At 39.7% G+C, this 14539-nt stretch overlaps 1 protein-coding gene across 7 annotated transcripts in view; it reads right to left on the bottom strand.

Annotated features, from left to right (window-relative positions):
* GLI3 (GLI family zinc finger 3) overlaps positions 1 to 14539 on the bottom strand; it is a 380984-nt gene that overhangs the window by 42482 nt on the left and 323963 nt on the right. For all 7 annotated transcript variants that reach the window (XM_069215944.1, XM_069215967.1, XM_069215953.1 and 4 more), the window contains one exon: positions 762 to 911. In XM_069215944.1, the coding sequence (XP_069072045.1) occupies positions 762 to 911 (150 nt within the window). The remainder of the gene's footprint in view (positions 1 to 761; positions 912 to 14539) is intronic.

The following is a 14539-nucleotide window of genomic DNA, read 5'->3' on the forward strand; positions in this document are numbered from 1 at the left end:
TTTTGCAGCGGAATAGATCTGTGATGGATTTTGCACCACTGTGGATGTATATTTAATACCTAACAGAAAAAAGTAAGCAACAACTCCCATTTTGTAACATGCAATAAATATACTATACACGAGGTCACCAGATTCCTCTTTTCATATTTTATGAATGAATACATAAGTAAGTAAGTGTAAAGTGTTTAGAACTTTTTGTCACTGTTAAGCTAAAACTGATGTGGTCAATTGATCAGCACCCACTGAAATGTGAGACCCACATTTTGAAAAATTAGAATGACCAGAACTCCTCGGTGTCATATAATTAATTGATGTCAATGGATTGGAACACTATGGCCAGATCTACAATTAAATAGAAAATAACAACTTCCAATTTGTGGCGGGACAATTCTAAAATACTGTTCTTATGATTGATTATGCTCTAGAGTTAGCATTCCCTTCAGAAACTGGAGGATTTTCCATTGCCACCAAACTTTAAATCTTTTAAACAGGAAAAAGGAGAGACCAGGAGATGTGTGAAGGATGACTTATGACAATTCTTCCAGCGGTCATTCTGAAGATGAGGGAATGCAACTCTCTACTACCAAAATACCAAGGAGAATGATGCCTTGTGACTAGACGTTTTTGGACTTAATCACAACTATATTTGTTTTTTATGAAGTAGTTGTACACATTCTACAGCACTGTCAGACCGGCTCCTTTGGGTGGAAAAGCAACACACCATAATCTGCTCTTTAAAGGATGCTTGTGTTGTTACTTACAGTGCATTTGTGTGGCTTTTCTCCGGTGTGTCTTCTCATGTGAACCACCAACATGTACTGTGCTTTAAATGGCTTTTGTTCTCTTGAACAATCTAGCCACCGGCACACAAACTCCTTCTTCTCACCATGTATGTGGTCATTATTTATGTGCTGGATGGAGAAAACGTAAAACAGTGAATGTCAGGTACCCGTTTAAATAATTATGCACAAGATCACACTTGTCTGTTTTTCTGTAATACAACATGTATTTGGGAGAGTAATTTTGAAAAATATGTAAATAATTTCAGTTACAGTAAATCATACATTTTCACATTTTTAACTAACAGAGATGTCCACTAATATCTGCTCTCATTGCTGGTACTGTGGCTGATGTTACAATTCACAAAAGTTAAAACTTGGGTTCTATCTCTTTGTGGCTCTCCTTGTTCCTGGTTCTTCCTTCTCTTTTACTCCTTTCTCCTTATGTTGCATACAAGGGGTAAATGCAAGATATCGTTTGTGATTTTAATGCCTGGCAAAACCTGTCAATGGCATATCACCGAACAATACCCATTAATATGCAACAATGATAGATCCATATTTTGGAAGGAAAAACATAAGACTGTGAAATCCACACCCATCATGCTTTAGTGATGTTGGGTAAGGCGAGCCAACTTGCTGCACCTCTACAGTATAGTCAGTAGAGCTGCCTGTAGCAGCATTGACATAGGATTACATACTGGTATGGACATACACATACAAATATTAGGAAAACCTCTCGTCTCTGTAGATTTAAGAACTAGTGGAACCTGCCCTTCCACCCCAACACCGGAAATTAGAGCACTGCTGGGATGGGAGCTTCAGAGCTATTCATTGTAACACGGGTAAACGGGCAGCCTACAAATTCGCATCAGACATGAACCACGAAATTGGTAATGCCCTCCCCTATTTCTCCCGGTTTTACAAACCTAAAGCGAATTACATAATCAGTGGAGGCATTACAACGCAGCCAGAAATAAACCCCTTGCTGGGATAAAAGCCTTAAGTGTATTCAGCCTGCCAGTGGCAAGATGTTTACCAAAGCATGCTTTATCGTAGCAGGCTTTGATTCATTTGTTAGTCCAGCTAAAATAGACCGCAGTCCCTTCAGAACAGAATATATAATATACACTATGGAGTCGTGCTATATTTAGTAGGCTTTTATATGCAAAAACTTTGTTTTTATTTCTTCAGCCCTTAATTAAATCAATTAGCAGTTACATAGTTTCTAGTTTCACCAGTATTTCAAAGTACGTTTTTTAATCAGGAAGGGCATGACATTTTGTGTCTGGAGTATCATCTAAGTTTTGTTGCAATGACACATGGTGAGGATGACAGTTCACTGTCCACCCTTTCTACTTACTGAGTGAAGTGGCTCAGTGAACGAAGCACAGAGGAAGCAAAGCTTCATCATGCCCTGGAGACATAAACAGTCCCCCTTATAGAAATCCATGTCAGTCATTGCTGCAAAACAGTGATAAGTGTCCAGTTAAAGGAATCCAGACTTTGGACCACACTAGATTTGTTAAAATGCCACTTCACATGTTTTGCATGCAGCCCCAGGTAAGTGAAAAGAGTCATGCTATGCGACAAGTGGAAATGCTGGTAAACATAACACATAAATGAGAAGAAATTATTTCAATTCAAGTTGTTTTAAAGGCCCCATGCAGATCACGTGAACAGTTAATTGTACTTCCATGTAGTACAACAGATCAAAGTGAAGGACTGTGGGAATACACAAACCAACAGAAGATGACGCAACATATTTATGGAATTACTGATTTTCTCATCTCTGTTCACTTCCAATGTGCTAATTTGTTAAATGATTTATCAGCACATCCACTAAAAACAATTGGAAACCACATGGGTTGCGTTTCTGCATATACTGAATGTATCTTCAATTGCTCATTAAAACATGTCAGAGTGAGTCACAAACCTCTGTTTTAAAGTTAGACATCTGCTCATTGGAGGTTTTTACCAGAAGTTGAACGGATGTCTGATTTTTGTGTATTCAGAAAAAACACAGATGTACTCTTGGGAATTGTTATTTGCCATGTTTGGTTCTACCACTAAACACTCTATAAGGCAATTAAGGAACTTTACAACTCAACTAAACGCATACATTCGCCAGCATTTGGGGGAGTATATTTACATGTCAAAAGGAAGGGAAAACATCGGATGTAGTGAATGCCAAAAATGTTGATACTTTATGGGTGCTCATTACTTACCAGTGCCTACCTCCCCCATTGCCCTTCACTTCAGAACAACTGTATTCCTACTTCTAAATCTACAGATACTGTAATGCCATATTTTCTATGGAAGAAAATTCCATCTGCTGGCCTAAAAAACAGAATCTTTGAGTCAGGAACGTCCGTTTACATCTGCAGACTAGTTTTCCGAACTTACTTGTATCTAGGTGCACACAAAAAGTTGTAAACGGTTCCCTGCGTAATCGAATGCAGAGATTATTTAGAATGGCAAATGTTGGACTACACCGTAGATGCAACTGTAGCACAACTGTAGTTCCCAGTTTGTACTGTCATGTGTACACTTTAGATTTTCATTACTTAAGAATACGTCTTTACCAATTCATGACTCTGCCCCAGCATTGGAATAATGGAAGCACCAGGAGAGCAAGAGTGCCACCGGAGGTGCCCCCCGTAGTCCTAGAAGACAAGGAGCATACGGATAGGAGACTGTTATGAGTGATTTGGATTTGGACACATTCTGCGCCCTTCTTCTTGGGCTCAGACCCCCACTACTCCTGAGAATGCATATTCTAGATATTTTTTTAAAAGGACAACATCGGCAATTCTTGCATCGCTTACAGTCACCTAGACCAGTCTCTGTAAGGCAGGATATTGAGCTACAATACCGGGTTTACAATATAACTCATGTTTAGTATGAACGTAGATGGAGGCGTCCAGTGAATACAGGGAACTGAGGAACTGATGCATATATCCCGTCATCAGCCAAGGAGGCAGGCCGCATTAGGCCAAACACAAGCAGCCTAGCTCACTAGGTTGATGATCTTTCTTGGTCAATATCCTGACCTCCATATGTCCTGATAAACTGCATTCTTGAACAAGCATGTCAAAGATAACAGTTCCAGAGAATAAAACATCCAGCCTTGAGTGGCTTGGGAACACCGGAGACCTTTTCGAATTATAGGAACCCTTATCGGAAATTTGGGCTACTAATCATACCAGACAGTCCCACATCTGTGAACTACTCTACCCAAATACAAGAGGAGGATTTTAAGCAATTTCACCAATCGCTTTTGAAATGTAAATGTGCAAATGAGAACCCCTCTTTAATATAACAATGTAATGGTCAATCATCATGTTCCTTTAAACAAAAATGTTTGATATAGACAACATGTTGTGCATCCATTTGCAGCGCTCATGTTTTGAGTCCTCGATTTGGGACAATAACGTTGTATGCTTTAAACCTGGAGTTATATTTATAATTTGCTGGGTCGAGTATACTCTGCAAAATAGACAATATGTAATTTTATATTCAAAGCCAGAATGTTCTGCAAATAAATGCATGATTGTTCCAGGATTAAAAGCGGTTAATACTGTACAGGTTTCAACAGAGACCAGAGGAACTGCTCATTAGTGATGTGAGAATGAGTAATAGTCCATGTGCAACACATACAGGTGCGATGCAAGCTCATAATTCGAAGCAGTCTCCTGACAGCCCATTTATGTCTCATTAGAGAAACATCACTTCATTTTGGAGAAGTGGGCAATAAAAGTAATGAGCGTGCTAGGAGCAGTTTCACTAATTTTGATTTATTTTCACAATCAGCACACTTTATGGCTGAATGTGAGTGTAGCTAGGCGTGTATGTTGGTTCTAACGTGTATGCAAGTCTACGTGTAACAAGACGCTGAAATTGACGCGGGCAACAGCACTTAGTCATCATTCTCAGGACAGCATGTTCGAGTAATGACACATTATGTGATACCAACAGCGGGTACGCGATGTAGCGGTTACCTAACTAGTCGAGCAGGAAATTAGTCACTAAGAAAACAACGTGCACTCTGGCCTAAATCATTACTTCTCAAGAACTGATAAATGAATTCAGTTATTATGAAAAGTGACACTCTGGGAATACTTGTTGCAGAAACCTGAATGCAGAGAACGCAAAATAATGTCCCCACTAAAAAGTTTGTGCTGAGTATTTTTGCAGTTATTTTTACAACAATTTTACCAGTTCTCAGCTAGGTGTAAATAATGGCACACTCCAGCATACAACCTTGGTTCTGCTGTGTGAGGTATTTTCAAAAGTGTCAAGCATTCTACAATTCACAGCATGCGAGTAAAACACGTGTACACATTCAGGGCACTGGCTTCCATTGTTCCAATGTCATGGCAATCATGAAGCACAGGAAACTGAGGAGTGGCACACTGAGAAAAAAAAGAGTTCTGTCCAACTTAAAATGGAGAACACTATCCACACAACATCTCAATTGGGCATAAAGTTCATTCTGGCCATTGCATACATTCAAAATGTAATCTAACTTGTAGACACTCGCCCAGGCAGCTGTACAGATGACCTTCTGAAACGCATGCCAATATACTCTGCCCTGCGATTTGTAATCAACTAAGTGATGTAAAAGTAAGAGATTGGCTAACCTCTGACATCCTCATTTATAGAGAGAGGTAGTTACCAAAACAGAACCTGGCAGAGAATTGCATTGTGTTAGTGATGGCTAATTCATGCACGCTACTAGTCGGTCTGTACCTTATTATGTGCAGATTGCTTCAGTAGCCTAATAAATGTGGGAAAGAGGTTGGACATGGAAGACTGCTAATAGAAGAGTCTATCATGAGTCCTATACTGAGTGTGCTGGTGTGGGGAAAGAACCTCACATTTTTTAGGACTAGTTGCTCAGGATTTCAACAAATTATTTCAGATGAGAATGAAAGGCAATCCACTGATTCAAACTATTAGCAGGCACATATGGAATAGAAAGTGAGGTTTGAGTCCATCTTAAAGTCAATCAACGTCCTGGTGATAAGGCTGCCTGAGCCCAAGTTCCACCTGAGACGTTTGTGACCTCAGTAAGCTTACACCTTCCTGAGGACAGGGCACTGACCTCTAATGAGTGAACAAGAGAGAGTAGCAGTCTCTGGAGCTGTTCTGACTCTGCTGACTTTCATCTTGCAGATCTCCGACAAATGATGCCAGATCAGATATCAAGTTTCAACAGTGCATTGGACTCCCTGGATGCCTTGGATGCCTCCTTGCAGCTTTTGGTGCAGGTGATCATCTTCCACACTGGATTGGTCATAATGCTGGTGGTGAAACAAGCTGTGCTGTTCTACGAAGCCTAGTCTGGGTGACTGTAGGGGATGCAAGCATTGCGGAGGAACAAGGGCATGGAATGTGTTCACATCAACTGTAACGTTCACTCAGCTCTATGCTCCTTTATCATGTTGTTCTCACTCCCCCTACACTCAGTGTTCATCAGGCTGATCACAGAGTTAAAGCTGGTAAAATGTATGTGATGCGCTTGCTGTCCAAGTGCCACAGTCTTCAGTGTGATTCTGGAGCAGAGACAGGGGCAACATCAAGTGGCGGTCATGGACGTTCTCTGTTTGGCACTGGTACCTCTGGTGGCAGGGAAAGTATTGCATATCATAAATAGCATCCTGCAGGTCCACTAAGAAATAAGGAATTAACGGGGAATCTATAATTCTGAGTCTGATTCCTCCGATAAGTCTACATTTTCATCAGTACTTTCACAAGATTTCCGCTGTTTTCAGCAGCAGAAATCTCTGGATGATAGTTGATCTCAAAAACCTCATAATGAGCTTGCATCTGCAAAGAATTGATAAATACAATGCGGAAAGGAATTTGCAGTTTTGTATCTCTACAATTGCGCTAGTTCAAAGGGCTTTTCTGAGTGCAGAAACTACTGCATAGAAGTGTCATGGGTTGTGAATGAGGCTTTACGTTTTCAAACCATACCTTTAAAATTTTACTTTTGTGAGCAATATATTTTTAGAGCAGCTGAAACTGAAAGTTAGTGAACATTGAAACGTGTTGAAGTAAACCGATTCTATCTTAAAATCAAGATTTTTGGAATACTTCTATTTCATTACTGCTCACAGAATAATAAACTTTGATAATTGGTGGCAATATCTTTAGTTTGAAATGTAAAGTTTATTTTGTATAATTATGACGTGGATGTAAAGAGTGCTGACAAGGAGATTATTGAGCACTCTGCTTCGTAAAACCGGCGGGATGCTACAGTGAGTTGTATGCTTGCCAGTGACAAGTGCAGTGTTCCTCTAGTTCTGAATCAGACTGAAGGCAATACAGACACGTGTCTTCCTTCCGAGGCTGCTTAAATGGCTACTATCAGTTAGGAATTAGTAGCCTCTGTCGTTTACGGCGCTTAGAAAAGACATACGTGCGGTATGAAATTAAAACATAAAAACAAATTATTACATGGGTCAGATTGTGTGGCCCTTCACCTGAGCATAAGGGCAGAGAAGAAACAATGCAGGTTTTATTGAGATGATTAAAAGATTAAATGAGGAATTGAAATTATATTTATATAGCGCTTGCTACCCCTCACGAGGCGTCAAAGCTTTTCGGCGAGTAGCACGCTACTCTGGAACCCAAGAGGAATTAGTGGTGGATTAATATAGGGAAATATGTGTACAGTATTATGAGTTAGTTTAAGCAGAGGATATGTGAGTTTCAGATTCCGTTTACTTCACTCCTGTTTTACTTTGTATGGTCTGTGAAGTTGACCCTAAATTGATATGGAGTGCCTGAATTCATAGCCCATTTAAGACAAAAGAAATTCTGCATGTCGCACCTAGTTATTTATTTTTATATGGGGAACAAAAATAGGCCAAATGGATGTACCATGTGTTTTCCGGATCAATAGTAAACAATACCTGCAGTCCTTGTTAAGAAATTTCTGCCATAAGTGGCAATACTCCAATCATGATAGCACCTGTTTTTAGGAGCACAAGATTAATAGTTGTGCCACTAGGTGGCATGCAACACCAAATAAAACATTGGAGTCAACGTGTGCATTATAGAGCATTGGCAAATCATTCAAGAGCACCCCAATACATGCACAGTATTCTCAACTAATCGCTATAGTAGGAGTCTGAACTTTCCAAAATGTTGACATTTACCTCATAGCAGCAATTAGGTGGTCTATTTAAATAAGCCCAAAGTGAAGACGATGCTCATTGAGTGGCGACTAATGCAGCTACGATACACGGAAAGTTGACAGAAACAAGACGACACTGCAGTATTTGAAAATTATTAGCTGACCCTCCTGATAGGAATGTAAGGATATTGAAGATATCTTGAGACAGATTGACCATGTGGCAGATGTTGTTAGTTCAGACAAAGCTGTTGACTGGTATATTTAACACACAAGGGCATATTAGCTGCAGGATAAATGGGAACACGTGACAACTTTTCTATCTTTAAGAACATACCCGTGTCAATAGGCCTAATTTGGACGTCTCCCCAAGCTTTCTGCTCTCTCACTCTGGATTTTGACCTCCTATTGAACCTGGACAACACTACCACAGACAGAAGGAAACGTAAGGCCTGATTAAAAAAACTGGTGTGTGAGTGAGTATTCTTGTAGTACTCCTGGCTTACTCTTAAAATTAAGGAGTAAAATAGGCTGAGGCCCTGATTACAATATTGCCGGACTGGGTTACTGTGTCACAAACATGACAGATATCCCGTCTGCCGTATTATAATGCCATTATATCCTATGAAGATCATAATACAGCCAATTAAATTTCTGTCGCGTTTGCGACAGAGTATTCCATCTGCCAAGATCGTAATCAGGCCCCTAGTCCTGACATACTCCTGGCTTAGTTTTGGAATCAAGGAGTAAGCCAGGAGTACTATTTAAGTAAGTTGCAGTAAAATCTTTGTGACTCGGGCCCTCAGTTTATAAGTTATGACACTGCCTTTGTTGTTAAAGCTACAAAATAAGGACCTTTCAGAAAAGTTGTCTAAATGCAACCATTCAGAACACATATAATTAAAATTTTATCCAGATGCATGGGACAGATGACTAATCTCCTTCTCAATAACAAACACTTACATTATCAATATTTCCTATTGGATTTAAATCAGCAGACAGGATATCCCTCACCATTGTGGCAGAGTAACCCTTCCACCAAAATCTTAATCAGTCCCTTAATTTCCTCAACAGGTGAAATCGATTATAGTACTGCATTTGATTCAAAGTGAGTCTTCCATTGCAGCTTTTACCAACTAAATTACATCACCAGCACAGATGCAAGAACACACAGAGAAACAGACATGCAAGTCGATCCCCCACAAACACCCACATTCATCCATTAACACGACACATACACACACACACACACACACACACACACTCACACTCGCCAATGTAAACGTCGCAAGGTGACCAATATGACCACTTCTGTTTTGAAATGTTTAACTGTCTGCATGGCAAGCAGAGGTAGGGTTTCTCCAAAAACATAACAGTTTTAATATCGGTTTCTAAACATTTCAACATGCCTTGCATGTGTAGATGGGGGTTCTAGATGGGCTGAACAATGAACAAACATGCACCGGTTTGGAGTTTGTTTTGGCCGTTTTCTCCCTTCAGTGCATTCAAGGTATCCCTCTCGGCAGCTAAAGAACATATAGGTCCCAACAGAGAAGCACTGAAGCATCCTGGGTTTCTTGAAGTGTCGCAAAGTAGAACCTCAGTGTCTAACTTCAGATTAACCTCGACCAGTACTGTGTACTGGTGCGGAACGAGGAGATAACGACATTAGTGTTTCCCCGTGGGACACCAGATATACTTCCTAGCGCTTTTCCGCTTTACCTTTTAGCATATTTTATGTGAACAATTGCATAGGCCTTTCAAATAAGTTTCTGCAAAGGAGCTAATGTGGCATGAATGATGCCAACTGTGCCAAAGCAGTAGATGTAAAAGGCTTTACTGGGGGAATTCCAGGCCTTTCTAGCAATGTACAAGCAGTTTCTAAGTGGCGAAAGTAAAAGCTCAGAAAATTAAATGTTTTTATGTTGTATGAGAATGCTAATTACACCACCCAATCCAAAAATTCTGCAGTGAGCCATCTTTGGGGTAGCTCAAAATGTATTCAGTGTGCTGTCTTTAGGATGTTCAAGCATGTAATCCCAACTGTGCCTTTTTGAGGTCACCTCACAGTAAATGAGACACAGAAACAGTTTGTAGATTTCTTATTACTCAAAGGGGCGGGCTTTGACCTTTGCCATGTTCATATATTACTTAGTCAACTGCCTATGATAAAGTCATTACATCATTACATTATCAACGTTTTCATTCTTGCACATACTGTAATATCAATTTTTGTGACTGATAAGAATCATATCTAGCACAGAACCTTATTAATTTTACTACAAGCAATTATAGGGGGTAGGCTTGGCTTGAATCAGCAGCAGCATGTTTGTACACAAAATAGGGAGATATTACACGTGTAAAATGTTTACCAAATCATCTTATAGGAGGTATATTACAATATGTAGTACTTATAGAGTGACTGAGGAGGCTTACGATGCACAGGTGTACAGTGCATAGAATACAGTCACAAGCTCGGGAAAGGGGTGTTCTGCAGTGCATATGTAGATACCCGTGGTTCGCTGGAGCAAAGGCTAAAAGGTAATGCATGCATGCATGCAGATGGAATGTCCAACTGAGCCGGATGGTGAGACCTTTGGGAAATTGCATGAGTTTTATCGTCTGACAATCATACTGCTTCCACTACATTGAACTAACCTCTACAGTGCGACGTAAAGTTTTGGGAAGTAGATGTGCATGTGGCAACAGTAACTGTATTGTAGTAGTAGGGGAAATATTATTGTAGGGCGACATTGTCGACCTCAATAGAATGTCATACAACCAAGGGATGATTCTGAAGCTATGAACTTTGCTGAACGCTGAAGGGATAAAGCCAGCCTGAGGTGGTGGTCATGCCACAGTGCCACACCGTAGGACAAGGTTTGCTTCGCCCTGGGTTCATAGAGTGCTTTGGCAAGTTGCGGTCTCTGCAGAGTTCAGTTGAATCTGCATACGTCACCAGAGCTTTTTTTTTTGTTTGCCATCTGCATGGAGGTGGACAACTTATTCTTTTCGGATTCGCGATTGTTAGTGTGGAAGGATTGAAAGATGCCGCAACATGTTCTGAAGGGGATTGCAGCTGGTTTTCGCGTGTGGCTACACGCCAGCAAATCCCTCGGTTGATTACTAGATATATTGTGCCATAAGAATGGTCTACCTCCTGGGAATGTGCTGCTTCTACTGTAAGATGATGTGAACCTACACCTTAGAAAGGAAAGGGGTAGGAAACATTTGATTCTGCAAGCTGACATGAACTGTACTGTCTGTGCATACGGGGCAGCTTTAGAGGAAGGAAGGCAGGGATGGGTAAGTATGGCACAGTAAAACAAATACCGAAAGTAAGCGTGTAGTTAAAATAAAAATAAAGACAATATAAAGGATAAAAGAAACTGAAAACATATAAAACAAAGGGTACGGAGAATAAAGAAAATTGCAAGAGCAAAGATGTAATTAAAAATGACTGACATCTAATAAATAAATTAGGCATTAAAGGGTTTAAAGGTGCAAATGTGAATAATAGAAAATGATTTTTTACAACAGGAGACAGAAAAAACTTTGCTCATCGAGTATTCAGATTAAAAAACTAGATGTAGAATAACCTTCAAAAAAGACATGTAAACATTGCCAGGCAGGTTTTAGCTTGGACGGTCGAATAAAAGTCCACAATTATTTTTTAATTTATTGTGGAGTATTTTTATTTGCTTCTACTTGCCATCACAGCATAGAATAGACGTGGAAAGGGAACGCAGGGAGATGGCGTGCTTTGTATATGCTTAGATGGAAGATTGCCCTGGCTGTAGGCGGTTGCCACCATTCCAGTTCCTGCTGTCAATGTCTGCAAAAGTCATGAGCTAAGAATGTGGAGGGTGCATTCACGATTACCTTCTTTTTTGGCCAGCCTCCTAAGCGTGTGTGCTTTTCATTTGAGAGTCCTAAATATGTATGTTCAGTTATTCTTCTGCAACCATAAATAAGTTAAATGTTCGAAACTTGTATGGTAAAATGCTAAGGGCCGCGGATTCCCAAAGGATAAGCCAATCTCTGGCTCGCCTACAAAGAAAATACTGTACTTTGCTCCGAAGAGCATTCTGTGGCAATTTAAAGGCACTGAAAGAGTCACAATACCCTGGAGAGAGGAAAACCTACCCAATTACATTCTTGACCCCAGAGAAAGGCTCTGCCCTCAGGAGCTAAGCAGGGACAAAGGGAAAAAGCCTAATCCCAAATATATAGACAGCAGTTCATGACATTCATTTTAATCTTTTGATGTAGTAGTTATGTGCGTACGGCAAAGTGCCCAAGAAGGGAGGGAAGCGGGGGCGGGGGGTGCTTTCTTTGCAACTGAGATATTTAGAGGGGCATTCCAAGAGACTTTGCTTTGGACTCTTGTTTTTGAATGTTAAATGTGGATGCCTGAGGACGCGAGGTTAATGTGATTGTGGATTATTGTATATTACAAGGATTCTTTCCCAATAAGCTCACATCTTTCTCATTAAAAGAACAGATCGCCACCCGTCCTCTAATTTACCATGAATTTACTTAAATAGGTCTTCGGTTCTGATTTTACAGAATTAAAGCCGCCGCTGATGTACACAGCAGCCGTAAGTACTTCAACACCAGGCATAAAACAAAGGAGAATTCATCTAACCAGCGTAGTTTGATGCAGGGGGCTCTTATGCGATTAAGACACACAATACAGTGAGGTTAGGATATTGTAAATTTCTTTCGTTTTCCTGATCAGTGTGCTATGTAATAAGCGCTTGGCGCCGCTGAAATAAGGTTGATAAACCAGTAAAGGAGACCCTTACACCAGCAATTACTGGCCCTCTGCCTCTCGTTGTCAAGAGACAGCAAAACAATCCCAAGACTGGGGCGGTAACATTGGGATGTGCCACAAAATGGTTTTCTGAAGAAAAGCCATTCAAGCTATATCTCTGTGTTTAACTGCATTAAATTAAGCCCAATACTATCTATTAACTACCTTGTAACTGAGTTAAAAGATCGAGCTGCCGGTAACGATATACAATGGGATAGAGCGCTTTTAACAACTGCTATGACTTAAGACAGAAGGGCTATAATGCTATTGGAACATTACACCCATTTGATAATAGAATGCTCTAATTAAGTAGGGAGAAACTGAAAGAGAAACATACGTATTTTGGAAACGAGTTACAGTGTTGGGCTAATCCACCCTCCCCTACACCATTCTCCTCACAATAGAGACCCGAACTTTGCTAAGTTCTAATAACTCTTCAAATTTAACAATTGTGCAAAAATGAAAAATACTCGTAAGGATGAAATCTACCTTCCACCTCAGCCCACTTTCTGCTAAAATGTCTCTGGAAAATTATTCAGTTCTCCTAGCACGCCTGGGTTTAAAATTGAACTGTCCATGTGCCCTGATAAGATTAGACTATCAGAGAATGCTAGTTACTTACTCATCACTTCTCATTCTGATTTGATCAATTGGCATTCACCTTTTACCTATACAACATGGCCCAATGGATCAGCCCACTTAAGCCGTATACTGTCTTGCGTTGTGAGTGACGACATTTGGCCGTATCACAAGTGCATATTCTCCTAAAAAGATGTGCCAGTGCATTTCTGTCTTTTTGTTCTTTGTTCCATTTTTATTTGTAGGCAACCCTTTTTGTGTATACTAAGTTTTCAGGTCAATCTATTTCAAAGCCAATAGTAAATGTTCTTTGTGCCAAGAAAAGTCATTTTCCTGTGATATCCATTAAATCTAACAAGGTTTTTCATACCTGCTCTCTGTACATATGTTTTCTAGGAAGCGCCCATATTGTTTTCTGAAAATCATACACAATGATTACATTTGTTTAATTTTACATATTCATTGCCATAATCAGGCCACCACATTTAGATGTTGGAATATTTTCTTTTTTCTGCCTTCTTTTTATTTCTTCAGCACACACTTTTTCTAAACAAAAAAAAATATATATTTTCCAATATTCCACACTATTTTGTGTTTTCTTCGATTTTTTTGTCCAAGTCGAGTATGTCTGAGCATGGCCATTTGAATATAAGCTTTATAAAAGGTTGAATGTAATATTAGGGATTCATATTATCTTCATACTATGCATATTACACTGACGATTGTTATACTGAGTGCCACTATAGTAATGAATACTTAATTATGTTAAGCTCTCATATTATTTCTCTCTATCGCTATTTTAACACGAAATAATAATAATATGAGATTAAATCAAACTGAAATTGTTTTCTTGTAACCTCTACCCCAATCTCATTCTTCTGTCTTAATTTAATGCCATTAAATTTAAAGATGTTGACTTCAATGTATTTTTCAGGAAACTATTTTGAAGTACATCCCAATGCTACCACCCCTATTGCTATATCATTATAAAATGAGATTGTATTAACTCTGCTATTCTAAGAAAAATATGGTTCCATGTGTTACTTTGAAGGGTAGTGTTACCTTATCTACTATTTGTATATTTTAGTGCAACTGTCATTTGTGTGGCATGGTAGTGTTGTCGCTTTTTGGTGGAGATACTGTATGCCAGAGCCTGAAAGCAGGACTGGGATGGGTGCAGAACGTACTGTGTTGTAGACTTGGGGGTCTGAATGAAGGCCA

The sequence above is a fragment of the Pleurodeles waltl genome, chromosome 2_1 (genome assembly GCF_031143425.1).
Source record: "Pleurodeles waltl isolate 20211129_DDA chromosome 2_1, aPleWal1.hap1.20221129, whole genome shotgun sequence".
Lineage (NCBI taxonomy): Eukaryota > Metazoa > Chordata > Amphibia > Caudata > Salamandridae > Pleurodeles > Pleurodeles waltl.